The sequence below is a fragment of the Marmota flaviventris genome, chromosome 4, assembly GCF_047511675.1.
Source record: "Marmota flaviventris isolate mMarFla1 chromosome 4, mMarFla1.hap1, whole genome shotgun sequence".
NCBI classification, from domain to species: domain Eukaryota; kingdom Metazoa; phylum Chordata; class Mammalia; order Rodentia; family Sciuridae; genus Marmota; species Marmota flaviventris.
The window spans coordinates 24,295,899-24,320,943 of record NC_092501.1 but is presented as its reverse complement, the minus strand read 5'-3'; the positions used below and the strand labels follow the sequence as shown (position 1 = coordinate 24,320,943).

The following is a 25,045-nucleotide window of genomic DNA, read 5'->3' as shown; positions in this document are numbered from 1 at the left end:
TTGGTAGTCACTGATACCTGTCTTAGTCCATCAGGTCACTATAACAAAATATCACAAAACTGGGAAGTCCAAGGTCAGGGTGCCAGCAGAGTCAGGTTTTGGTGAGGGACCTCTTCTGGGTTGCAGAGTGCTGCTTCTCATTGTATCCTCTAAACTCTCTTCAGCCCCTTGTAAGCTCCACCCTTATGACATAGTCACCTCCCAAAGTCCTAAACTCCTAATAAACATCACATGTGGGATTAAGTTACAATGAATTCAGACATTATCAAACACTTATTGTTTATGCTTTATTATGGGGATGTAAAGATAAGTCTGATTTAGATATTACCTTTAAACAGTTTATAATCCAGTGGGAAAGGAAAACATTCACATCAATACCACAAAAAGTAGGGAGTGGTAAGTGCATATGAGAGAGACAGATAATAATTAATAATAGGTGTCATCTATTAGAGTGCTCAGTACGTGTTAAGTACATCATTATCACATTTAATCTTCATATACAGTAGGGTAGGTGGTATTGTATAGCAAATGATTCAGTAATTTTGAGAAGTTAAGCCATTAATCCAAGTTTCCATTCATGTGACTGAGTCTTAAACATGGGGCTGTGCTGAGCTTATGATTTTATGATTATTAAACAGTCATGTTTTCCTTAGTATGCAGAGAAAGTGTTTTGGAAAAGCAGTTTTATCTTGGCTGTCAGAGTAAATTCTATATACAATATGGTACACCAACACATAATTTCTTTATTCCTTCCTTTTTAAGACACTGGAAGAAGAGTTTGCCAGGAAACTGCAGGAACAGGAAGTATTCTTTAAAATGACTGGGGAGTCGGAATGCCTTAACCCATCAACACAGAGCCGGATTTCCAAGTTCTATCCTATTCCTAGCTTGCATTCCACTGGATCATAACAATGGGAAGCATTCTGTGGTTGGGTTTAGCTTTTTATATATGTCATTTTTTTTCTTTTTCATCTTCTGTCACATTCTGTATATCAAATATAGCTCATGAAGACAATCACCTGCCTCACCTCCTAGGTGGTTTATGTTGTTGTTGTTTGTTTGCTTTTTTAAAGCAAAGATGAAGGGAAAACGAACTAAGACAGATGCTAGGCCACGTTGGCAAAGTAGCATCTTGCAGTAATTCCCTAAGGTGATTTTGTATATCCCTTAAATATTGTATTCTTTAGACACTGTTACTGAAAAACTGTTAAGAGAAATAATGTTTAAAGTTATTAAAAAGAAAAAACCTGTTACATCACTAAGTATTAATAAATATCTTTTTACCTGACCTAACTTCTCAGTGATGCCTGTATTCTAGAGTTGGAACTCTACTATAGAGAGTTAGAATAATTTTCTTTTGGTGAATCAGCTCTCATGAAAAAGCTACAAGTTGATCAAAATATGCTGTTGACTTAGTAAATAAATACATTTTATCATCAAACATGAACAAACTTAAAAAAATTTCTTCCAATAAAATTTGCCTATTTAGGTGGGAACTATTAATCAAGGTGCTAGTTTTATTAAAATAGTGCCTAAAACACTAAATTTCAATCACCTAAAAAATCTTTTTGATCAACAGGGACAAGACACCCTTAGCATTGAACATTATCATTTAAAAATCTTGCTCATATTACCATTTAATAGAAAATTTTATCTTGAAATATATGTGGTACAAAGTATAGAAAGATTAAAAAACGTGGCTGTTAAATGTGCAAATTGGAAATATAAAACTGCATTGAAATACAGATTTAATTGTCCTAGTTTATTTCCAAAAATAAAACATGAGCTGGTTAATGCTTTACATCTTAGCAAATTCTGTTCATTTAAAACTCTGAGAGGCCTGTAGGCTCTGGGTTGTATTTATAAATATATTTTCTGAAATTAATTTTAAAAGTATTTGTTCAAAGTAATTTTTTAAAAAGGATTTGTGTTAAATATTTAGGCACACATCAGAAATTACTTTTTGTTGTTTTGAAATGAGGTTACTTACATTTTGGTTTTATTTTGTTCCATGTTTAAATTATTTACTTTGAGTGGGGAAAGCCCCTCTATCATGTGGTTGCTGATATGTGTAGTTATTGATGAAATGTACAGTCTTGGTCCCTTTTGAGGCCTAGAATTTCTACCATGTGTCAGGTCAAACAGTATTATGAATTGTCCTCTGGTGTGTGAGACAGCACATTTATAAATGATGCTCTCTGCCTGCCATTTGCAACCTATTCTGTTTTAAGAGTGCTAGGTACCAAATTGTAAACATTTCACTTTTTAGTTAGATACTTTTGAGGCTGGTGAAACATTTAAATGTAACATTTGGGAACACTGATTCATATTAAGAAAATGTAAAATGTCTGTAGCACTTTCTTGCAGTTTATTTGAAAACTTTGGATGCTGAACTTTATTTTGTCAGTGGTTTAGGTGATTTAAAAATGCATGTGGAATTTTAATTTTGTAACTGTTTTGAAAGACATAATTTACTTGGACAAAACTATAGGTAGCCTTAACTTCTGGCCAAGTTTGTTTTTTTATATAAATATAAATATATGTATACACACACGTATATATTATGTATGGTTGTAAATTCATACGCTTATCATATGAATATGTTACTGTATACAAAACTTTTAATGCTTTATTCTCATGTTGGGTTGGAAACTTTTGAAAGCCTTTAAAAATATATATCTTTATAAAGTAATATTCAGGGTGATGATGGAAATTGTTTATATTGTTATGATAAAAATAATGGTATAATATTGCGCAGTGTATTTAATGACTTTTGTGAAATGAGAGATGGGAGAAAAGCTCTCTCACTTTCACCTTTGAAATTTTCAGTTAATTGGCTTTTTACAAAGAAATACTTCAGGCAATGGACATTTTTTCAGTATTTTTTTTTTTTATCATTTTTTCAGTATCAAATAATTTAAGGTATCATTTTATCTGAATATTTGAGTCTTTCTATTCCTTTCCCCCTGAATTTCAGAGTATTGAATCCAGAGAGAGGCTCAGAGTGGAGCTGGGTAGTTCATGTGCAGCCCTTTATCTCCTTTAAACCTGCCCTTTGTACTCATACTGAGTTCTCTTTCATACATGACCATCTTTGTGTGGGTTCAGGACTATACAGTGATATGTATGTAGAGAAGAAACATTCATTTTAATACTTCAGGTTATAGAAATCTTTACAAAGTGTTTTGTTATAGAACATGATATTTGTACGCATACCTGCCCACTTTTTGTTAAGGCCTTAAATAGATAATAGTGATCTTTCTTTCTTGCATGAAGGGTAGAGGAGTGGGTCAGGGGCACAGACTTTTTTGAAATCAGAGTGCAGTCAAATCCATCCCTGCCTTGTTTTATTGCTGAGGTCAAATGTGCTATGAAATACATAAAAATAATTCTCCATATGTGCACCCTGAACAGTCGCCTCCTCCCCTTGTCTCTGCGTACTGTGGAAACACCACACCTCCACACTTCTGCAGGCCCAGCTCCTGTAGTGTGGAGCATTGGGCTGCTTTTCCTAGTCCTGTCAGTCCATAGGTTATGGATTGCTGAATTAGCTGCTATTCTAGTTGGAGTCACATTAAGCTTTTTCTTACCCTTTCTATGGGGAAGCTCTAGGGTGGGTAAGAAGGACATTTAGAGTACTTTTGAAAATATTGGAACCTTCCTATGACAGGATATAGCAAATTGTAATTAAACATAAACCAGAACCAGAGCTACCTCTAAGTAGTGTTTCCTTAAGCACAAAGCTCTCAGGCATATGAGACCCTCTTTAATTGAGGGGCTCTGATTTCTTGAGCATCAGCAAGTTTCAGAAGTGACTGTTTTTTGTATTCTTCCAGTTATTTTGTACCTATACACTTTTTCTCATTCCATACTGTTCACATGACAAAGACTCTTTTAAGAAGCCAAATTCGGTCAAATTATTAGCTAGGGATATTGGTGACTAATGCAAAACCTAGAATCCAGGGTAAAGAAGAGAGTTCCAGTTGTCTTCTGATTAAGTAAATCAATTCTTTTCTGGGAAATGATCTTTTGTAGGAAATGGGATGATATTTTAAGTGCTTTTTTTACATTGAAGGCGCAACAGTTAATGCCTCTATTGTTGCTGTACTATGGCTGACATGGTTTTGATAACGCTTTAGAATTTCTGCTGCAAGGCTTGGAATAGAGTGTTTTATCAATTTTAAATGTTGGCTGCGGCTTTCTGTGATCTTTTGCAGTGTAATAAGCTCATAAGCTGAATTTCCAGAAAGAAGTTTTAGATTATGCCTCCTATCTATTTGGGATCAACATGTCTTTTCAATCATGGGATTGACAAATGAAAAATAAAGTTATTTCTTAATCTATTTTGGGAAGCAGTTTGTTTAGTTTTGTTTTGTTTTTTTTCTTTGAGGTTCTTTGAAACTAGTTGTCCTGTGTGAGAACATGTTGTAGCTTTTCTTTCTTTGGTCCTAGTCATATTTTCAAGTTTGCCATCTCTGGGTCTTTTGACCTTCCAGATTTATTAGAGCTCCTGGCAATCTGTGATATACACACACAACACACATACACATACAAACACACACATTAACAAATGTAAGTTTTACTGGTAACTTGCTGGTAGGTGTCTTTAGCATGCAAACCCCTCATTTGGGAGGTGCTTAAAATATTCCCATCAACATGTATATACACATATTTTTACTTGCCTTTTTCCTGCCTTAGGATCAATTATTTTTCTGAGCATTACAAATCATATGACCTCAATTCTGCTAAAATAACCTCTTTCTGTCATTCGTAACTGATACAAGATTATACACTGATACACTGTCATACAAGATTCAGTAGACACTAGGCAGCGTAATTTGGCAAGTCTTCAGCTTAGCTGCAGGAAGGCATAGCTTGTCATTTTCTAATCTAGGAGTACTATTGCACTATTGAGCTCAATCTTGACTTAAAAAAAAAAAAAAGACAAAAGAGGCTCAGCTCTGTTGCTGTCCAATGGTGGTTGTTTCTCATGTCTGCCCATCTTTCTTCTGGGTTTTGTCTAGAGAAAGTACCAAGGTTGGACTTGGGCATAGAATTCTATGAAGACTTTTTGATACCTTAGTAAAGTAAGTCTACTAATAATATAAAAAGTCCTAAGTCTGATAAGTCAAGAATCTCTATTAATATATATTAATACTTGGAGGCTATATTTCAGTCATTTAGAAGAGCAGAGGTTAAGTAGATTTAATTTAACCCCATGTTTAATTATCCAGTAGTCAGAACTCAGAGCTTGTAACAAATTCACAAGTTGGCCAAGTACAGTCTCTATGGAATTTGAATATCTGATTTTAGGTGCATTTTCTTGGAGTATTTGATATTTGCATATCTTCCCTTAATCGGTGTTTTGATATTCTATTTCTGGCTTGGAATCATAATTCCTTTGCACCAGGATAAATCACTACATTAATTGCAAATACTGTTGCTCTTTGGTGCATATGTGTCTATTTCAAGTAATCCATGTTTAAGGAAAACTTTCAGGTACTTTATAATATGCCCAGATTGAGTTAATAGTTGCAGATGAAGTTCTGTCTTTAAAGGAGCTTAATAATTTAATAAAATGTTAGCTCTGTCCCAAAGTACAATTAATTTTGTTTTCTTGTGTTTATAATAAGCTGTGAGACCCAATTAACCCAGAATATTTTATTTTTTAAAAAATTGTTTGCTTAGATGGGTCATATTAGACATGATATTAAAAAAAGAAAAAAAAACTTTAATTGGAAATTTTACATTGAAATGCCTTTTCATCTTATAGACCACATACAAATGTTTTTAGACCGTGAAAAGTGCTTAAAAACTGACTGCACCAAGCCCCCATCCCATTTCCTAAGAGCAGAACAGAGGGTGACATTTGTGAGCGGAAGCCATCCTCCAGCTTCAGGTATTCTATTTCCGCCCTCATCTTCTTGCCCTTCCTTGCCCATTGTCCCTCTTGTCCTATTTGCTGCGGTCTAGTTGAGTATAACATATCTATACATCCTAGCAGGGGGCTGTGGATGCAGATCATAGCTATAATCATACTTCCTAAGCAAGTGGGGATCTGATCTGCATATATATGCACATATAACTATTAGAAACCTTGTGATCTCCCACAGGGGAAGAAGATTTTTTAATTTTTCAATTGCAAGTCTCTTCTTAGCTAACTCTCCATGACTTGAGAATGTAGTAAACAGGAGGAAGGAGCTGATAGCACAACTTTGCAACAATAATCAAGATACCCCCATCAAGTGTTGCCTCCATGAGGCACCCCATCCCTATCTTTAATTTTGGGGCTCATTTTTTAGGCAAAGCTCCAAGACTTGCAAGCCAATGCTTATGTAACTGACTTTCCTAGGTAGGAGCTTGAACTAAATGTTAAAGAAGCCAAGGAGCTTGGATCTAGACAGCAGGGAAGTAAGTCTCATGCTAAAATGTTGCAGCTATTCTTAAGGTCCATCCAGTGAAGTTGTTTCAGGTTGTGTATCTTTGCCTGAATTTTTTTTCTTTTCAGACTAAAACAAGGGTTCCTAGGTGACTGTGTCCAGGGGGCTGCTCTGCCAAGTCCAGTTCATGGTTTGATGGCAATACTTCTCTTCCTCCGCCCAACGTAGACTTGGTCACCTGTAAGTTAGGAGGTGAGGAAGAAGTTAAAAATTATCTGTGGTTTATGGGGACCTTAACTTGGGCAATATGGTGACTGTGACTTCCACAATGATGGTTAAAAGAAGAACTCTTGTGATACTTTGAATTCATTTATATCATTTATGCTATATCATTACTAGCTTGGCTCTCCTTTTCCTCCCTGCAAATATAACTCCCCTTCCTGTCTCCCCAGCTGTAATGCGATTATTATTGCCAATTGTGTGCTTGATGGTGCTGCCTTGGCATTTTCGTGAATGTCTCAAGCTTGCTCTGTTGAGCACCAACCTCCAGAAACTCAGAACATCAGCACCAGTATTTACCTTTGTCTCCTTTTTCTCCCTTGTGCCCTTGAGGGCCAGGTGGCCCAGGAAGGCCTCGTGATCCAGGAGGGCCTCTGTCACCTAAAAGGGTAGAAGGGAGCATGGCATTAATAAAGAGTGTGGAGGGCTTGGGGTCAAGGTGTACCCATTGTGGGGGCTGCTTCTCAGCAAGAGGTTGTCATTACACAGCCTCTGGTGGCTGTTTTCCTGCCACCACTTACCTTTGGGTCCTGGGATGCCCATTTCTCCCTTCTGTCCAGGGGGTCCTGGAATGGCTCCATAAGCTGTATGGGGGAGGGGGAATACTGGCCTTAGGCTAGAGATTGCCTGAAGCTGGGGAGGTCAGGTGATTTATTCAAAGTAATACAAATTGGTAGCAAAGGAGTCTGCATTTGGAAGAGGAAGCAAAGTTTAAAAATTATCCGATTTTCAGCATCTCAAGGTTTTCATGAGTTGGTGTCTATGGAGCAGACCCCATGTGAGACACTGCCATGGGGTGGGTGCCGGGAAGGCAATGAGGATGGCCTTACTTCGGAAGAAGTCCATGAGGTCTTCAGTTACATTGCTGTAGGCAGAGAAGACCTTGCTGATGCCAGGGGGACCCTGGGGCCCAGGCTGCCCTGGTGGGCCCTGGACAGTGTAGGCCATTCCCTGTAGCAGGCCCTGACCTGGAAAACACCAGAGCATGGCGCGGGAGGTTGGGATCACTCACCACGGTCTTCAGCAGGAGCACATTGCTCACAGATAAGTCCCAAAGCAGTTAAGCTAAATGAAGCTATCCCAAGGGACAAACCCTGTAGACTTCCACTGTACCCTCCTGTGTGACTGGCACAGGTCTCTGCCTGTACGGGCATTCCCAAAGGACTTTGGACTGCCCAACTATATCTGTGCTGATCAACTACAAGGAGAAAGGGCCTCTTAGCCATCCACCTCCACTCAGCCCCACCAGAAAGTCATCATGGTCCTTAGAGACCCAGGACAGGTTAGGTGTTGGGAAAGCAAAGTACTGAGAGCCCAGTGTGCTCTGCTTCCCATGGCTTAGGTTCTATTTCTGGGGCCCCCGTGCACCGAGCTGGCTGAAAATTAGGAATGGGGCCTCCTGTCTTCTGTCCCTGCCCATCTGATTCCAGAATTACCGTCTTCACAGCCTGAGTGCTTAAAAACAAGAGAGCTGGTCTCTGGGGCCTAGATGCTAAGATGCTCACAAGCTCCCCCTGCACCAAGGCCCATGTCCCTACTTACGTTGCAAGCTCTCTGACACCCTCACAGCCAGCTCATTGTAATCCAGGTCTCCAGCGAAGCCAGCTCGGAACGATTCGCCATTGCCACCATACACGCCGCCTTCTGATGCTGCCCCATAGCCTCCACCTCTGCTGATGTCAGTGCCATAGGGACCCCCATCTCCTGTGCCAAAGGCTCCACCTTCACCCAGGGAGCCTCCATTGGTTCCTCCAACACCTGAAGAACTGTAGGACGTGCCCCGACTGGAGGAAGAGCTGTGACCCCAACTGTAGGAGTTATCCCGTGACACCAAACGGCTGTCTCCTGGTGGTCCCTGTGGCCCAGGAGGGCCTGGGGGCCCAACGATGAAGCTGCGCACATCAGGACCTGCGGGGTAGGAAGCTGCCTGAGCAGGAGCTCAACTCCTTATGGGCTGAAAGAGTTGGGAGCTAGATATTCTCTCTTGGGGTATGAATACCCTTTAGTGACCTGAAGGGAACTTCAAGGTCCTTGCACACCAGTGGGAGGACGCTGGAAGGAAAGAAAGTGGGTTTTCCCTGCCTGGGGGCTCCCTGGTGTTTGCCTCCTAGGCTCCTTCAACCACCTGCCACTCCACTTACAGGGAAAAGCAAGGTCTGGGGAAGGGCTGTGGGGGCACACCCAAGTCAGGACACATACTTGTGAGGTAGCTAATCAGCTCACTCCGGAAGTTGTCACTGTTTTCAGCTGCATAGTTTACCAGAGCTCCTGAGACACCTGGGGGCCCTCGAGGACCTGGGGGCCCAGGAGGGCCTGGAGGGCCTGTGGTGAATGACAAGCCTGCACCTGAGGGGGAAGAAAGGAAGAGAAAGGTCATAGTCCTGTATGGAGAAAGCTGATTCTCAGCCTGGCCTCTCAACCTGCTGTGGACTCCCTCTGAAATGTGGGAAGGTGAGGCTGGGCCTCCTGGATGCGGGGAAGAGGGAACAACAGGAGGCGTAGGGCAGCCCCTGTCCTGGCACCATCCAGGAATGGCTGCTCCTGCCTGGCCCTTCCACCTGTAATTCTGAGCCTCCTTCTTCAACCCAGATTGTGCCCCTCTTCCCAGCCCCTCACTACTGAGCATTGGAGCACCCAGGCCGGCTCATGAATTGGGAACTCTGTCCCTCCTGACTTCCTCTACTTCTCCCCCTGACAAGGCTCAGGGGCCCTCACAATAAGAGACCAACGACCCCAGGGCCCTTGGTGATAGTGAATTGATTCAGTTGTCCATGGCTGCCTTTGCTAAGACCCATGGGTACCCTAAGGTCAGGCTGCAGTCCTCTGCCCTCTTCCTCCCTGCTCCCAGTACCCTACTGTGCAAGTAAGAAGAGAGGTCCTCCATGCTGATGCTGGACCATGCATTGCCTGGGATCCCTGGTGGCCCTGGAGGACCTGGGGGTCCAATGATGCCTCTATATTCAGACCCTGAGACACAGAGTGAAGCAATCAGTCACAGCTGGGACCAAGGGCTGTGCCTCCATCCCAAACCACATGGACAGATGCCCCTACTTGGCCTTACCTCGGAGCAAGGAGAGGAGCTCCTCATAGGAAGTTCCTGGGAGGCCAGGGGGACCTGGGGGGCCCGGAAGCCCAATGCCGATCCCAGAACCTGGGGAACAAAGTCCCAAGTTGTGATGGGCTCAGATCAATCAAAGGAAGGCAAATGCAAATGCCCTGTCGGAGAGGAGTTCAGACACACAGAGATCTGGACAGATGTGGAGTCCAAGAAGGGAAGGAAGAGGTGGCAGAAAGAGAGGCAGAGAGGACTGATGTGGAAACACTCCTGTGCAATGCCACCAGAGGAGGCATGGAGGAGAGGCAGGTCAGCATCTGTCCAGTGTCATCCTCCTGCTGGGTTATAGGGATGTGCAAGCATGTATGCCATGCCCAGTGCAAACTCCATGCTCATCTTGCCTCCCTCACCACACTCTTTGACTTGCTCTAGGGCTACAGGTTTGAACAGCTGTGAAAGCTGCTCCCCCTACTGGGTTTGCTGCAGCCTGGCAGGAGGTGTCAGTTGGGGCATCTCAGCAAAGTTCAATATCTGGTCCTCATTGCAGGCCCTTCCTGACCACCCTGCCTGCAGAGGGCAGGCCAGGAGGGCAGACACTCACTCGACATGTAGCTGATGATGCGATTGCTCAGCTCTGCATAGTCCAAAGACAGGAGGGACCCATCTCCACTAGCTCCTGGTGGCCCTGGGGGACCCCGAGGGCCCATCAGGTACTGACGCAGGTATTGACGCACTTCATCACCTGGAAGGGAGAGGATGTGCTAGTTAGTGAGGACCCACCCAGCCATGGGGTTCCTCAGCCACAGTCTGGCTCCCAGTGACAGTTGTGAGTTCTGGGTTGTCAGGCCCACACTGTGTGTGTGTGTGTGTGGGGGGGGGTTCAGAGGGGGGTCAGCAAGCTTCCAGGCACCTGGAGGGGCCCCTGCCTGCTTGCTTGGCATTGTCTGGAGAGGGGAGATTTGCCTCGCACTTTCCAGCTTGTTTGTGTCTCAGTAAGCAGAGTGAGCAGTGAGTTAGCAGCTCCTTGTTCCAAAGGACTGCTTCCTGTTTGAAGCCCTCACAAGGTGTGTATGACAGGTGGAGTCTGGAGACAGCAAGGAGGGTCCCACCCTCTCATCCCCCACAGGTGACTCACGCTGCAGCACAGCCAGGATGTCTTCGGAGGAGATGGAGGACGAGGAAGAGGTGATACTGTACCCTGAAGCTGCAGAAGAAAGACGTCAGGTGACCTACTCTGGTCCTAAAGCAGATCCTGTGTATCCAGACCTGAAATACCTGCCCAACCAGTCACTTCTCTTTGAGCGAAATGAATGAATGGGGGGCATTACAGGCATTTAGAAAGCACCCATTTAGAAAAGCCCCAAATGGTGGTTCTCAGTGTTGTTATTATTATTTTGGTAAGAAATGTGGTTTGTTTTCCACTATGAGATCTAGTCTCACTCCTTCCAGATACTGCCAATATGAAGGATTCCTTTTTATGAGCTAGACAAGAAAGGCCTGTGATTAGGAACACACTGGCCAGATGCTCACAAGGGCTAAGCAAACAGAGAATTAAGAGATGAGACTCCGGGAACAGGAGTGGACCCTTGGGAAGAAGATGACCGAGCCAGGGGTGGGACCAGGCTTACTCTGCAAGTACTTCACAACGTGGCTTGCCAGCTCTGCGTAGTCAAAAGTCTCTCCTGTAATGGTGGTGACAGGCCCCGGAGGACCTCGTGGGCCTGGGGGACCCTGTACTCCAGATAGATAAGACCTAATGCTGTCACCTGCCAACAAAGGAATGATATAAAGTCAAGCTGGTTCTCTCCATGGAGGAGAACTGCAGTGTGTGGGGGCCACCCCACACACGAGCTCAAAGCAGGGCCTGCAGGGAGCTTAGGCTCCTTTGATACTGATAGAGAAACTGAGGCCTGTGTTGGGTCGGGTGGCCCGTAAGGGCTGTGGACCAATATGACTCCATTGGCCACCCACTTGGTGAACCACCCACGTACCGGGATGCAGAGTAATGCACACACATAAGTGTGCTGTGTGTGCATTTGGACCTCCAGGTGGGGAGAGGATGAGGCTGCATGTGTGGACAGGGGTTGGGGCACTCACTGACCTACAGGACAGGCTCCATGGGTGCTCCCTGTGTCCCACATAACCCGTCCCCAACCCCCTGGCCACTGCTGCCTTATTCAGACCCCTGGCATGGGATGCCGGCCACTTACTCTGCATGTATTCAGAGATGTACTGCTGAATCTCCTGGCCGGAGCTGCTGAGGGAGCCTGGAGGCCCAGGGGGCCCTGGTGGTCCAGGTGGGCCTGGCACATACATGGTGCTTGATGATCCCCCTGCAGGGAAGAGAAAGTGTCCTGACTTGGTTTCTTGGCCCTAGGGTCAGACCCAGGCTCCCTGAGGAGGGAGGGACTTTCTCAGTGGGAGAAATAGGACAGTGGCCAAGAGAAGGGCCACCTCTTTGAGGGGCATAGAGATGGGAGTTGTCCCAGGCTAAATTCCCATTTCTTACAGCAACCTGTTCACCACCTCACAGAATTTCCCTTCTCTCTGATCACCCATAACACAAGGGGCCATTTGTCACCTGGCATTGTTAGTTATCTTTAGATGTCTTTAGCAGAACCTGTGCTTCCCTCTCATCCCACCAGCTTGTAGCGTGAAAGTCAGCACTTGATCCTCACCCACGAGGAGGCACTGACTCAGTACTGAATCATGGCTAAGTTAACGAACAAATAGATCAATGTCCTCATTGGAATGATCAGTCTCACTTGAAGTAGGGAGAGGGACTTGGGTCACCTTTTGTTCTTACCTTGAGAGGGAACTCCGGGGATGCCAGGAGCCCCTGGGACACCGGGATCACCTGCAATCCAAAAGTGAAGCCTTGTTTGTGTCCCCTCCTCCGGGTAGACTTCCCTGCTTGAACCCAACTACACTTAGTGTATGGTTCTTGGTCTTATTACTGTAATGATGCCATGAGCTCTGTTTGGGCAGAGACTGTCCTCTACGTCCTTGTCTCTATCTCCCTCCACCTGTCCTCTCTTCTACCTCCTCACCACCTTCTTGACTACACCCTCAATGACCTTTGTTACCTTTGGGTCCCTGTGGGCCAGGTGGGCCTGGTGGTCCCTGTAGGTCAAATGCCAGGGAACTGGAACCTGAAAGCCATGAACACACAGTACAGTCAGCCAGGGTTGGGAGAGTCCCTGGGCAGAGCTGGAAGGGGCGATGCACAGCACTTAACTGAGGCTAAGAATGCCCAGAGACCCTGCTCGCCTGAGGGACACTCCAAGAGGGGACAGTTGGTTCACTCTCCTCCCAATCCCACCCCATGTTGGAAGCCCCCAAGATCCATGACTGCTGGGCCGACTTCCACTTTGGGCAGTCAGTGCTGGCTGCACACTTGCGTGCACCTGAGCTGCCTGCACAAATGCAAATACTCAGCCACCCCTGGAGGCACTGGGATCTACTCTGACTCACATGAACCAATTGTACTTCCTGTAAGCTCAAAGCTCTTGCCACCCCACCCCTATTCCTGGTTGTGTTTGATGCCAGCTCTACTGTACCTTGATGTCTTCGGGGGCCTGGGGGACCTGAGGGAAGGAGGCAGAAAGCTGTGAGACACCGACTAACATGGAGGAGGAGATGGGGGCACCAGTGCTGCAGCAGATGCAGAACCTGGGGCTCCACCAGGTCAAAGGAGGAGGAGGCGGGGAATTTCTTTACAGAGGTTCTGACTCCTCCCCACACTCCCGCCCCCTGCTGCAGGCTCCTGAGCCCCTAAAGGGACCTGGCAGGAGGATGAGGAAATGCCCCTCCATGCTCAGGCAGCCTCATCTAAACTCTCCTAGCCACCAGGTGGGTAAGCAGGGGATTCATACTGGCTCCTGGTCTCCCTGGGACACTGCTCTCACCTGGGTCTCCCTTGGGGCCTGGGGGGCCAGGTGGGCCTGGAGGGCCAGAGAAGAAGTTTTCTGTAGAGGAAAGAAGCAGTTTGAGTGCAGACACAGTGGTGTGCTGAGGAAGCAGCGCACAGCACAGCACCTGGCATGGTGTAGATGTTCAGTCAACACTTGACAGATGGCTATAAGGATGGGTGTTTGCATGTTTGTATGGTTGAGAGGTTGGGTATAAAAATGAATGAGTGATAAGATGAATGGATGGATGGATCATCCACAAGGGACGAGTTCTGGCCTGATCTTTGCTCCAAGTTTATTTCCATAAGTTCCTTTGCTAAACTGTTAGCATTTATTTCATGTGCATGTGTCCTGTTACTTTTTCAGACCTAGGATCCTTGAGGACGAGACCCAGGCCTCCCCAGTCACTTCAGGAACTCCCCTGGGGCAGAGCTGCTGCTCCCTCAGGCCAGGGTGGTTGGGCTGGCATGGTTTAATCTCCCCTTGTGCAGCCAGAAGCAGGAAAATTATGCAGACACAACCCCCATGGAGAGGCAGAAGGAGGATGCCTGGCCAACAGGTCTGGAAGGTCATGAGGCTGTGACCCTGGATCATGCCAGGGCTAGGGCAGGGACAGGTGTGACTCAATGCCACAACATTACCTGAGTCAGCCAGGAAAGATCCTGGTGGGCCTGGTGGGCCTGGCAAGCCTTCTCCTAGAAAGAGGAGCCCCCAAAATGCATTAGTGCCAAGAGGTGGGACAGGGGCCCTCTGCCTGAGAGGAAGAGGAGACAGGGAGCTCTTTCCTAAAAACCAGGCTGGAGGGCACCCCCTTTCTTGTTACCTCCCTTCCCTGTTACCTCCCTTCCCCACTCCTGCAGGGAGCCTAGCTCTCACCTGGAGGTCCTCGGGGTCCTGGAGGGCCGGGGATGGCAGGCCCTGCAAAAAAGAGTGAGTAAGAGGAAGCAGTGAGCTCAGGGGGCCAATTCACCCCGAGAGCAGGATCTAGGCTTCCTTACTAAGTGCCTTCAAGATCCCTGAGTTGCTCACCTGGTGGCCCACGTGGCCCAGGTGGGCCTGGGGGACCTCGTAAATCAAGACCTTCTGTAGAGAGAAGAAAACAGAATTGAGAGAAAGCAGTGGCCAGGCTGTTCTCTGCCCTGCTCCTGACTGCCCACCAGCATGGTCAGCCTCAGGAGGCCAGGTTACATTCATGCCCCAGGGACCAGGCCGTGGGTCTTGGCACAGGACCCTCTGGGACCCCATTTGCTGATGGTGCCTTTCCCTCAGGGGCAGGGTGGGGCTGCAGTCAAACTTCCTGGCAACTAAAAGTAAGTAGGGAGTTGGGTAAAAGCTTGGGTTTTGATGCCTCTTGGCCTTCCCCTAGAAAGCAGGGATCAAATCTTTATCCTGCATATGCGGCTGGTGACTCTGGGCAAGTTCAGCCTTGATTTCCTCCCTGTGAACCACAGCCAACTTACATTACGGTGGCATCTTAGCATAAAATGCCACTGAATGCTAAGTCCCCAACACAACTCAAGCACACGATGAGGGCCTGACCAGGGTGGGGGTGTTGTTTTATAGCTTGGCATGTCATGTCCGGTGTCCAGGTGGAAGGCACCTGTAACTCCACCTGGGCTCTGGAAAGGACTTCGTAGACAGGCGGCTGCAAGAGCCAGCCGTGCCAGCCTGGGCCTGTGGCTGAGAATCACAGAGCCTAGCCGCTGCCCTCTCTGAGTGGGGGATGTGCTACTCCCGCCAGCCATACTCGCTCCCAAGGCCTGGCCTGACCCTGGGCCTTCTGAAATCCCAGAGCCTCTGACAACTGCTGCATCCCCAGTGACTGAGCCTCCACACCAGACAAGCCCTGCTGTTCTTCTGAGCTCTCACTGCATTGCGCAAGATGTGGTCATCCTCACATCGGGCCCTCGGGGATGCGGATGACTCACTGATGCAGCTGCCATCTCTCCTACTCCTGCCCGCAATGTCACCTGCCCTAGAGAATGGTGGCACTCACGAGCAGAGAGGACTTCGGAGATGGAGCTGCTAGAACTGATGAAGGATTCACCCGCAAGTCCTGGCTCCCCTCGTGGACCTGTTGGGGGTACAGAGTTAGGTGGGCACCCCTGGCAGTGACCGGCCACTGCTTTCCCTTTGCAGTGGTCACAGGGGCCAGAGCCAAGGTGGGGCAGAGCTGAGGGAGGGCAGTGCCAAGGGCAAGTGAGCAGGGCCAGTGTGCTGATAAAGGACAATTCCTTCTGAAGCCAAAACTCCCCAGGAGGCCTAGGGCCAGCTTTCCCTAAACCTGGCTATTTTTGGATATTTGGATAAATCTCTTGACAGCCGCATGATTATCAGGGTCTAGCCAGAGTTCAACCTTGAGCAGGGGGCCAAAGAGCTTTAATCCCCCGTCCTGAGGATCCCGAATTTCTGAGAAACGTGGAAGGAGGTGAGAGCGGGTAGTTCTCTTTGCAGCTCAGGCCTCGCAAGGCCCCAGGGGAAGAGCCCCACCCACCCTCCTGCTCCTTTCCTCCCAAGTACAGGGGTCCAAGCCCCACCTGGGAAGAGAGTCCCCTGACCAGAGCCACAGTCTGAAGTCTTTCAGGGTGTGACATACCTTGCTGTCCTGGGAGACCAGCGGGGCCAGCAGGACCTGGAGATGGGGTCAGGGAAGAAAAGGCTAAATCACACCTCTAGGTCACAGGAAGAAAGGGGAGGTACCCAGGTCCATGTGTAACCCTCACAAGGTGTGGCCCAGTGGCCCAGAGGGGGTGACTTGTTTATTTTGAGAGCAATAAGCAATTTGAGGCCAGTCCAGAGACCTCTCTGACAGGTGCCAGGAATCCTGAGGGTAGTCAGGGCTGTTCTCAGTGGTTAGGGACTTACACATGTCCCCACTGACCTCCTCTCACTGGAGCTCATCAGGAGGGAAGGCTGGTACATACTTGCATTATTTGTATTAAGTTATGTACTTCACAAATATTTATTTATTTGTGATGGTGGTGGCTGAAGCCAGGGCCTCACACATGCTAAGCACATGCTCTACCTCTGAGCCACATCCTCAGCCCTTCATAAATATTTTAAGCAACTAAAAATATGTGACAAGATAATGGGAATTTTGGAAGGAAAAAACCATCCATTATTCTTTAGCTTCTGAGCATTTTATTTCCTTCCATCAATTGTTTTGCATCTTTCAAAATTATAGTTGTAACCACAAAGCACATATCAAGTTCTTTTAAATGCTTACCAATAACTCCTGACAACTTTCTCCAAAAGTCTTCATGGTTTTGTAACCATCCCATGTGAGTGGAAGGTTTGGGATATTTCCTGCTGATAATCACTAGCATTTGTGTTGCCCTTGATGCCCATTTTCAAAGAAAAAACTATGGGCTCACTGATCTAGTTCTAACTGCTCTTAAACTTTAGAGGCAGAATGTTCTGGCCTGCTGCTTCTTGGCTGTGTGACCTTAGGTGCATCATTTACCTGCTCTGAGCCTCAGCCTTCCCATCTACAAATGCTATTTGGCCTCCTCTCCTGTGAGGCAGGATAGCTGATCTGCCTCCTTGACCATGAACACCAGGGTCTGTCTCTCAGCCCTCCTCACTCTCTTTCCCAGGCTCCTCCCCTGGGTTTCAGGATTTGAGCAAGCATGGCTAGAGTCAAATGCAACCACAGCATGCTGCTGATTGGGCAAAGCAAGAAAACAGACTGACCTGGGGTACCTGGGGGCCCTGGGGGTCCCATCGCTCCAGGAGGCCCTGGGGGGCCTGGGACAGTGATTGTTGATGATCCACCTGGAAACAGAGGCACATGAACCCTGAGCCCCACTTTCTGGCTCTGAGGCTCTGGCAACCCTAGCAGGTTGTGGGCCAGGCAGACTCGCACTTGTGCCTCTCTTCACCTCTGAACTCCCCCCCTTGCCTGCCTGCTGGCCCAAAGACCTCACAGCCACATCCCACCCCAAGCGCCATGCTTCCCAACCAGTGCTTCTTGGAGGACACAAAGGCAGAGCCAGGGCAGGTGCACCACACAGGAAAGAGAAAGACACCATAAGGAGGGCCCTCCCAGACCTTCCTACCTGAAGTCACTATCTTGCCTGGAGTGCCAGGTTCACCTGGGGAGGACAAGGAAGATTGGACAGGAGGGTAATTAGGGGCTCACCAAATCATTTTCATCCATTCACTAATAAATCTATGGACTCAGGTATGTCTGGGGTAGATGACCTTGGCTGTCATTATTTTAGGGTTACATTTATTTATCCTGTAAGAACTCCTTGGCCCAATCAGTTGTCGGAAGTAGTTTCTGGAAAATGGTTGTTTTGAGGGTCCCACCAGGGGTGACAGTGGCTCATGACAGAGTACAGCTATAGAGCATCAGGATTCAGGAGCTGGGTCACAGGGACAGAAGGAACACTGTGTATCTCTGGGCTTGCTCAAGGCTTGTCTGCGGGGCATTTACCATTTGAATAGCATTCTAACACTCTCACAGAGCCACCTCTCAGGAGGACCTGGTGGACCTAGTCACACTGAGGCCTGTGTGAAGAACAAGACCAACCATGTCTTCCAGCCTGGTTAAGAGTCACATTATTGGGGACTAAGCCTAAGCAAGGGGGAGGAGGCATGAATGGGGCATTTAGAAGAAAATCAGGGAATAAGAAGTTTTGGAGGTGGGCATCTCCCTTCCTGATCTTCCTGCCATGACTGACTGGAACCAACAGTGAGGCTCTGGTGTGGGGTGAGGAGGTGGAGTGGAGGAGGAGGCCTAAGGACCTAGGGCCTGGTTGCTCAGCATGGACCATGGGGCTCCCATCTCTCAGCATTTGCTGGAGCCACTAGATGCCACTGTTGGTCCAGGCTCTGGCCAGAGAGGGGCCTCCCTTTTGCAAAAATGACTAGTGAAAAGAAAGCACATCTCATTTGGAAAATCACTTACCTTTAGTCCCCGGAGGGCCAGGGGTCCCAGGAAGTCCTAAGGTGATTAAAAACATGTCAGTCAGGATAATTAAGGTCCCAACATTCCAGACAGCCTGGGGCAGTACCACGCTCTCTGTCACTCAGCACAGCCACACTGGCTGCTGGCTGAAGCCCTGAGAAATACGACCTGGCCCTCAGCGTTAGCCCAGGCAGCCCCTGAGGGAGCCTCTTGCCCTGAGGCCCGTCCCTCTCTGGGAAATTGGGCAAAAGCTGGGCTTGAGGTAGGCTGAGCCCATGAGCTCTGCTCTGGGGGATTCCAGTCCCACTGGGTTGTGAGCTCCTGGTACCTGCAAAGCAGCCATAGCCCCCCTGTTCCCCCAGGCTGGGGCTGGCCTGCAGTGCTCCTGCTTGCTTTTGAGCATCTGAGGATGTCACTGAGCATGTAGTGTCTGGGACCCTGCTGTGTGGTTTCATTTGAAATCCTTGCCTAATTTCCTTTAGGAAATGAAGGGCTGAGTGTGGAGATGATTTCTCAAATCCAGATGGATAATTATAGGATGGACTTGAACAAAAAACGAGAACTTGAAACAAGGTGGGGATGATGGCCACTCCCTCCATGCTAGTGAGGAACGTGAGCCAGAGCTCCTGCCCAGCAGCAGCCCCCACAGAGCTGCTCTGGAGCATTCCTGCACCGGGAGAGACAGACCAGTCAGACAGAGCAGCGCACACCATCCAACCTCATCGTTACCAGAATGGTGTTTTAGGCTGTTCTGTGTATGTTTTTCTTTCTCTTCTCAAGTCTCCTTGTGGAAGGGGGATTGGGGAAAGGGGAGGACACTCTCAGGTGATTGGAGAAAAGTGCTGGCCAAAGTGGCTATCCTGGAAAGAAATGGGATTGACCCCGTGACTCACCCTGAGGTCCCTGGGGTCCTGTGAGACCTGCAGAAAACAAGACACAGGGGTGAGAGTTGAGGTGCTAGAGGCTGTCCTCAGCTGCAGGGGCAGGTGGACATGGCAGTGGAGGGGTAAGTGGGTACAGGACAAGCCTCACACTAGGGTGTCCAGGGCCCTCCAGCACTGGACAGAGAGCAATTCTTTCAATTTTTCAGTGAAGCAAGCCAGTGCTTCCTCAGGCACTGATTCTAAACTTCTTTGGGTCCACAAATCTTATGAAATCTGAGAGCCAAGGACCCAGAACACATACTGACAGACCCCCAAATACTGCCCCAGGTTCCCTCCCTTAGCGCTACACTTGCACATACCAGCTAGGTGTCCCCCTGCCCTCCGTGACCCCTGATGAATGGCCACCTGCTGTAACCACACAACTTTCTTGGCTTTTTTTTTGGGGGGGGGGCGGTACCAGGGATTGAACCCCAGGGTTCTTAATCACTGAGCCACATCCCAGCCCTTTTTGAATGTTTTTTAGAGACAGGGTCTCACTGAGTTGCTTAGGGCATTGCTAAGTTGCTGAGGCTGGTTTTGAACTTATGGTCCTCCTGCCTCAGCCTTAAGATTTGCAGGGATTATAGGCCTGGGCCACGACACCAGGCTCTGGGCTCTTTTTGATCTGTTCTTCTTGCCACCTTAAGGATCCTGCTCTTGCTTGGCCCTTAGTGGAAACTCTAATGAGGGCTTTTCTCCTCTGACTGGTAGGGACCAGGTATGGCCCCAGGAAAGCAGGACAGAATGGGAAAGGCCCAAAGGAGCAAGATATCAAGCTGGCAGCATGCGAGTGTGCAATTTTAAGTATCCTTGCCCTTTTCTAGAATTCCTTGCTTTCAGTTGTTAATCCCTCTCTCCCAAGTGCCACACTTGGTGGCTCTAAGTGGCCAGGGCCCTGCAGTCACCACGCACAGCACCACCTGCTGTGTGAGTTTTCTGCTGAGCTGTTGGAGGTAAAGGGGATAAGGCATGTGAGGGTGCACTGGTATACACTCATGTACATACACACAACATGTGATCCCATGACACCCCTAAACAGATGCCCACACACCTCTGCACATCTCCACCTGAAAACCAGCAGGGTGGAGCTCCCTCTTCCTGCCCTGTTACCTGGCTTTCCTGGATCTCCAGCAGGTCCTGGTAGGCCACGGGTTCCAGGCATCCCCGTCATGCCTTGCTCACCTGGAGAGAGCATGGGCAATGAGAAAGGGTTTCCCTGAGGAGAGCTGACCACCAGTGCCTCAGAGCCAAGGCCTCTGGGATTTTCCTGACTGTCCTGCTGGTGGGCAGGAAGGAGGAGGGGAACAAGAACTGGACAGGCACATTTCCACATGCCAAATGCATGTGGCATTATGAAGAAGGGAACTGGGGACCCATGCAGGGACATAGGTAGGGCAGGGAATGGGAGACATGGGCAGGTGCGAGTGAAGACAGGAAATCAGTAACCAACCTCTTGGGCCTTGTTGTCCATCAGGGCCAGCAGGACCTGAGCAAGCAGAAAAGCAAAGTTCATCAGTCCATGGACCCCTGGAGCTATTTCTGTGACTTCCTTCCTGTCCCAGTAGCCTCAGAGCTTGAGGTCTCCCAGGTGGGAGCCTTCCAAACCCTCTCTATGGTGTTGACTGCAGGAGAGCCTGCTTTGTCCCACCTTCTGGAGATAGGCTTCTCCTAAGCCAGCCACGGTCTATGTGCCTGCTGAGAGTGGTCCAGGGCTCCCATCCCACTGCGAGGGCTGAGGGCTCATAAGTGTTTACCTCATTTCCCTGAGGTCCTGGAAGTCAAGGTCTTCCAGTTCTTGTCTCCTCTGCTTTCTGCTCCAGTTATCTGCTATCCTAACCCCATCTGAGATGGTGTACTTCGGGACTGTGCCTCTACTCTCTGTCTTTACTCGTGTTGTGTCTGCATGGATTATTTTCCACGCTGATCAGGATGAAAATCTTCCTAAGTTTTTAGAACCATCTGAAATGCCATCTCCTCCATCCTTCTGGTTGGGAGAAATCTCTTCCTCCATTATCTAACCATAGTATTTGGGGCCTTTCATTGGCCCCTGTCCCTTCTTGTAAGCTTTATCTCCTCTTGAGGGAGCAAAGTGTCTTACTTGTCCTGCCAACAGTCAGTGCTTGCCAAGAGCTAGTGAAATGAACAAGTGAAGGTGGTGCGTCCTTAGTGGGGGAGGGGGGCATAAGCCTCGAGACACCATGGTTCTCAGCCAGCCTGGTCCTCTGCAGGTCCTCAGCCAGCTTGTATGCCCTGGCTGTCAGGCAGCAAAGGGTAGCCACAGGGTGGCCACCTGGATCTGGTTGTGAAGCTCATCCTGGGGTGGGACACTGGGAGTCCCAAGGGACCTCAATTGTCTTTGCCTTGGCTTCCAGGCAGGAGCCAGGATGATGGGCCACACCCTGCCAAGCCTGACCTAGAGCAGTGAGAAACCCACAGAGAACTGCAGCTTGCTGAGCCCCAGAGGAATCCTCAGACCCAGAAATGACCAAAGAGGGGGACTTGCCCAAGGGTGGGCAGGGGAAAGAGAGCTGCAGCGGCAGCTCTAGAAGAAGAATTTCTACAGGGCCGTGATGAGCTCTGGAATAGGCAGACACTCTTTGGGACACTTACCCATTGCTCCTTTAGCTCCTGGCTCACCCACCGCTCCAGGCAAACCTCTCACTCCAGGCTCGCCTGCACAGGACAGAGGACCAGCTGGTTGGAGGCTGGCAAGCTAATGTGTGCTTTGAACATGGTAGCACGAGCCCACTTCCTCCCACAGCCCAAGATGCCTGCCTCCTCTCCACATAGAGGAGGTGGGAAGCAATTGCTGCTTTGATTCCAAGGCCAAAGACCCCTGCTCCCCCTGGAAGTAGGCACAGATTGACCCAGAATCCACACTTGATCTGAAGGGACTTGTGTATGAACCCAATTTCCTTGGAAACAGAAAGCTAACCTTTGTGGTCAAATTATCATTACCATCAATGTCCTTTTTAATGATGCCAGTTGGCAGGCGGTAAGTGGCTGAGCAGGTGCAGTGGCACACATTTTCTTCCACTTTGGAATTTGCTTATTAATTTTCCCAACTGGATTCGTCCAGAGGGTCACAGATGAGTAGATACCCCCCCTTTTGTACCAAGTATCTATTGTTGGGACTGTGCATTTTGAAGAGTGTTTGACCCCCATTTATGGCCTTATTCTATCTTCTCGGCTTTTTCTAGAAGGCAAGTTTCCTGAAAGTCTTGAGAGACATTCTGTCTCCTTCTGTATTTTTTTCCATCTCCACTGAACAATAGACTTAAAAGTCATGAATGAACTAAAGTAGATTCCTATAGAGGACTGACCTGTGAGGCCTCGAGGTCCTTTCTCACCCTGGTCACCTAAAACAAAACAAGGTGAGGACGTCATTAGTTGTGAACAAGGAAAACAATCTCCCCAGTCACAGGGACCCATGGGCTCTTCTTACACTTGTAGGCTCCCACCAGCAGGATACTGGTAGGAATGTGGCGTTGGTGAAGTTGCAGGAGCAGGTTTGAGCTCTTGTCGGGTCAGGTCCCACCCACAAACAGACTCCCAGTCCCTGCTGGAGCACACACGGTGCCCTGGGCACAAGGAGGACCAGACCAGAGGACAGACACCTCAGAATGGGCATCCTCACTACACATGGACATGTGGTGATGGTACTTTGTTTCCCCTCTTTGTGCCTCAGTTTCCCCAAGGGGCTGGATAAGAGGACACTCTCATTCCTTCTCAGTTCCAGGGTCCAGGAGCCAGAGTCCTATGGGTTCTCAAACCCTTCACCAGGGGTCACATCTGAGTGCCCAGGAGTAGAGAAGACTATGGTAATGACTGAGCAGCAGTGGAAACAGCATACACCTTTGGGTCCTGGTGGTCCCATAGGTCCTTTGTCGCCTGAAAAGGAAATGGACATCTTGTTTAAAGGGCCTCACAGGGACAACCAAGAAGGGTCAATGTCTATCTCTGAAGACAGCTTTTCCTCCATGCTGACCTCATCACCCCCACTCTCCCATATGTCAGCTGCACTTGCTGTGGGCGTCACCTGTCCATCAGACCCAACCCCTACCTCCCGTCCCCTGTCCTCCCAGACCTCCTTCTTGATCCCAGGATGATGTACTCTTCCCCCAGCTTACCTTTGACACCAGGGAGTCCCACTTCACCTCGGAGCCCTTGGGGACCTATAGAACCTGCCAGCGGAGGAAGGCATACAGGTGGATGAGTGTCCCATCTTTGGAAAGGATGGATGCACACGTGTGTTTGTGCACATGCATGCTACAGTTGTGTACACCACCCAGGTCCACACACCCTAGAATCAAGTCTACGGCTGCTTTCCCTGCGCTCCTCCCCATGTCCCTGCTAAACTGGCCCAACTTTCTTGACCCTGCTGATCAGGCCCTGGGCATAGGAACACCTCACAGGACCCAGGCACAGACATTGGCTGCAGCTTGAGATCCTCAGGACAGCAGGAAGAGCTCTTTGGCTCTCAGGGGTGGAAGCAGGGTGGGGCCTAGGCACTGGCTCAGGTGAAAGGAGGATGGGAATCTCCCATTGCCAAAGCTGCTGGTGAGTCTGAGACCCATGCCAGGTCTCAGACCAGACCTGGACAGAGCTCATGAGGGCCCCTGAGCTCAGCTGCAGGAGACACATGCCTAGACTTGAGTTTTGTGTCTTCAGGAGGCTTGAACCCCAACCCTGTAATTGCTTCTTTTATTTGAAAAATGTTTAGTTTTCCTTTTAACACCACCACCCCGCCTTTTGCCCATAAATAGCATCAATTTACAAGAAGCAGCACACTGACCTGGGGGGCCATGGGGTCCAGGAGAGCCACTGGAACCTGAGAAGAAGGACGAGACAATCAGCAGAGTCAGATGCAGGCAGGGGCTCCTGACTCATGGTGAAGGGCAGGTGGGTGTGGAGGGAGCTCATCTCCAGCTGAGGGCTGTGTGGGTATGTGTTGCCCGCCCAGAGGGGTCCTTGCCAGGACCCACGTGAGACAGTACAGGAGGGATCCCAGTGCAATCTCCTTCTTAGGAGGAGGCTGCAGGTGGGCAGGGTGGAGAGTGTCAAGGGACCCTTGCTCCTTCCTGGTCAGAGTAAGAAATTTAAACTGGGACAAAAGTTAGAGGGCAGGTGGCCAGATAGGCATCACACTGTGAGAAGGGGCCCATTCTCCCTGGGTCGTCCAGATGTGCTGTTTCTGATGTGTGTAGCTGGGCCCCAGTCAGTGGACAAAATCGACTTCTGATTTCCTGCATCGTCCATCTACCGCTTAAGGACCACATAAGGTGGCCACTGGAGAGAAGAAAATGTGGCTCCAACCCCATTATGGGGCTAAAGTTATAGGCCCAGTCTTGACCCTCAGGGACTCTGTCATCTCTCTCTTTTTCTTTCTTTTTTTTTTTTTTTTGGCCTTAGGCAGGGGCCAGTTCTGTCTGGTACCCCTGGGCCTGCTTCTCTGTGATCCTCTTAGATGTGGCTCCTCCCTGGCCTGGCTTGGATCCTGTCCTGGGCACCGGACATACCTTTTGGACCCACAGAACCCGGGACACCAGGAGGGCCCTGAGGACCAGCTTCACCAGTAGCTCCTG

General features: G+C 48.6%; 2 protein-coding genes across 2 annotated transcripts in view; one reads left to right on the top strand and one right to left on the bottom strand.

Moving 5' to 3' along the window:
- Slk (STE20 like kinase) overlaps positions 1-4,343 on the top strand; it is a 61,242-nt gene extending 56,899 nt beyond the window's left edge. The window contains exon 18 of the mRNA XM_027930077.2: positions 763-4,343. Coding sequence (XP_027785878.2) covers positions 763-909 — 147 coding nt within the window. The 3' untranslated portion in view covers positions 910-4,343. The remainder of the gene's footprint in view (positions 1-762) is intronic.
- A 754-nt stretch (positions 4,344-5,097) lies between these two features.
- The window catches only part of Col17a1 (collagen type XVII alpha 1 chain), a 45,558-nt gene continuing 25,610 nt past the window's right edge, over positions 5,098-25,045 (bottom strand). Inside the window, exons 24-56 of the mRNA XM_071611703.1 lie at positions 24,980-25,042; positions 24,256-24,291; positions 23,591-23,644; positions 23,316-23,351; positions 22,784-22,819; positions 22,071-22,133; positions 20,911-20,946; positions 20,571-20,642; positions 19,431-19,457; positions 18,538-18,573; positions 17,684-17,719; positions 17,319-17,399; positions 16,222-16,257; positions 15,622-15,699; positions 14,655-14,708; positions 14,502-14,543; positions 14,267-14,320; positions 13,623-13,682; positions 13,275-13,301; positions 12,801-12,866; positions 12,521-12,571; positions 11,925-12,047; positions 11,343-11,480; positions 10,850-10,918; positions 10,316-10,456; positions 9,721-9,810; positions 9,516-9,626; positions 8,859-9,005; positions 8,202-8,567; positions 7,490-7,627; positions 7,181-7,243; positions 6,960-7,040; positions 5,098-6,618 (exon numbers count right to left, since the gene is read on the bottom strand). Of these exons, the coding sequence (XP_071467804.1) occupies positions 6,566-6,618; positions 6,960-7,040; positions 7,181-7,243; positions 7,490-7,627; positions 8,202-8,567; positions 8,859-9,005; positions 9,516-9,626; positions 9,721-9,810; positions 10,316-10,456; positions 10,850-10,918; positions 11,343-11,480; positions 11,925-12,047; positions 12,521-12,571; positions 12,801-12,866; positions 13,275-13,301; positions 13,623-13,682; positions 14,267-14,320; positions 14,502-14,543; positions 14,655-14,708; positions 15,622-15,699; positions 16,222-16,257; positions 17,319-17,399; positions 17,684-17,719; positions 18,538-18,573; positions 19,431-19,457; positions 20,571-20,642; positions 20,911-20,946; positions 22,071-22,133; positions 22,784-22,819; positions 23,316-23,351; positions 23,591-23,644; positions 24,256-24,291; positions 24,980-25,042 (2,564 nt within the window). The 3' untranslated portion in view covers positions 5,098-6,565. The remainder of the gene's footprint in view (positions 6,619-6,959; positions 7,041-7,180; positions 7,244-7,489; positions 7,628-8,201; positions 8,568-8,858; positions 9,006-9,515; positions 9,627-9,720; positions 9,811-10,315; positions 10,457-10,849; positions 10,919-11,342; positions 11,481-11,924; positions 12,048-12,520; positions 12,572-12,800; positions 12,867-13,274; positions 13,302-13,622; positions 13,683-14,266; positions 14,321-14,501; positions 14,544-14,654; positions 14,709-15,621; positions 15,700-16,221; positions 16,258-17,318; positions 17,400-17,683; positions 17,720-18,537; positions 18,574-19,430; positions 19,458-20,570; positions 20,643-20,910; positions 20,947-22,070; positions 22,134-22,783; positions 22,820-23,315; positions 23,352-23,590; positions 23,645-24,255; positions 24,292-24,979; positions 25,043-25,045) is intronic.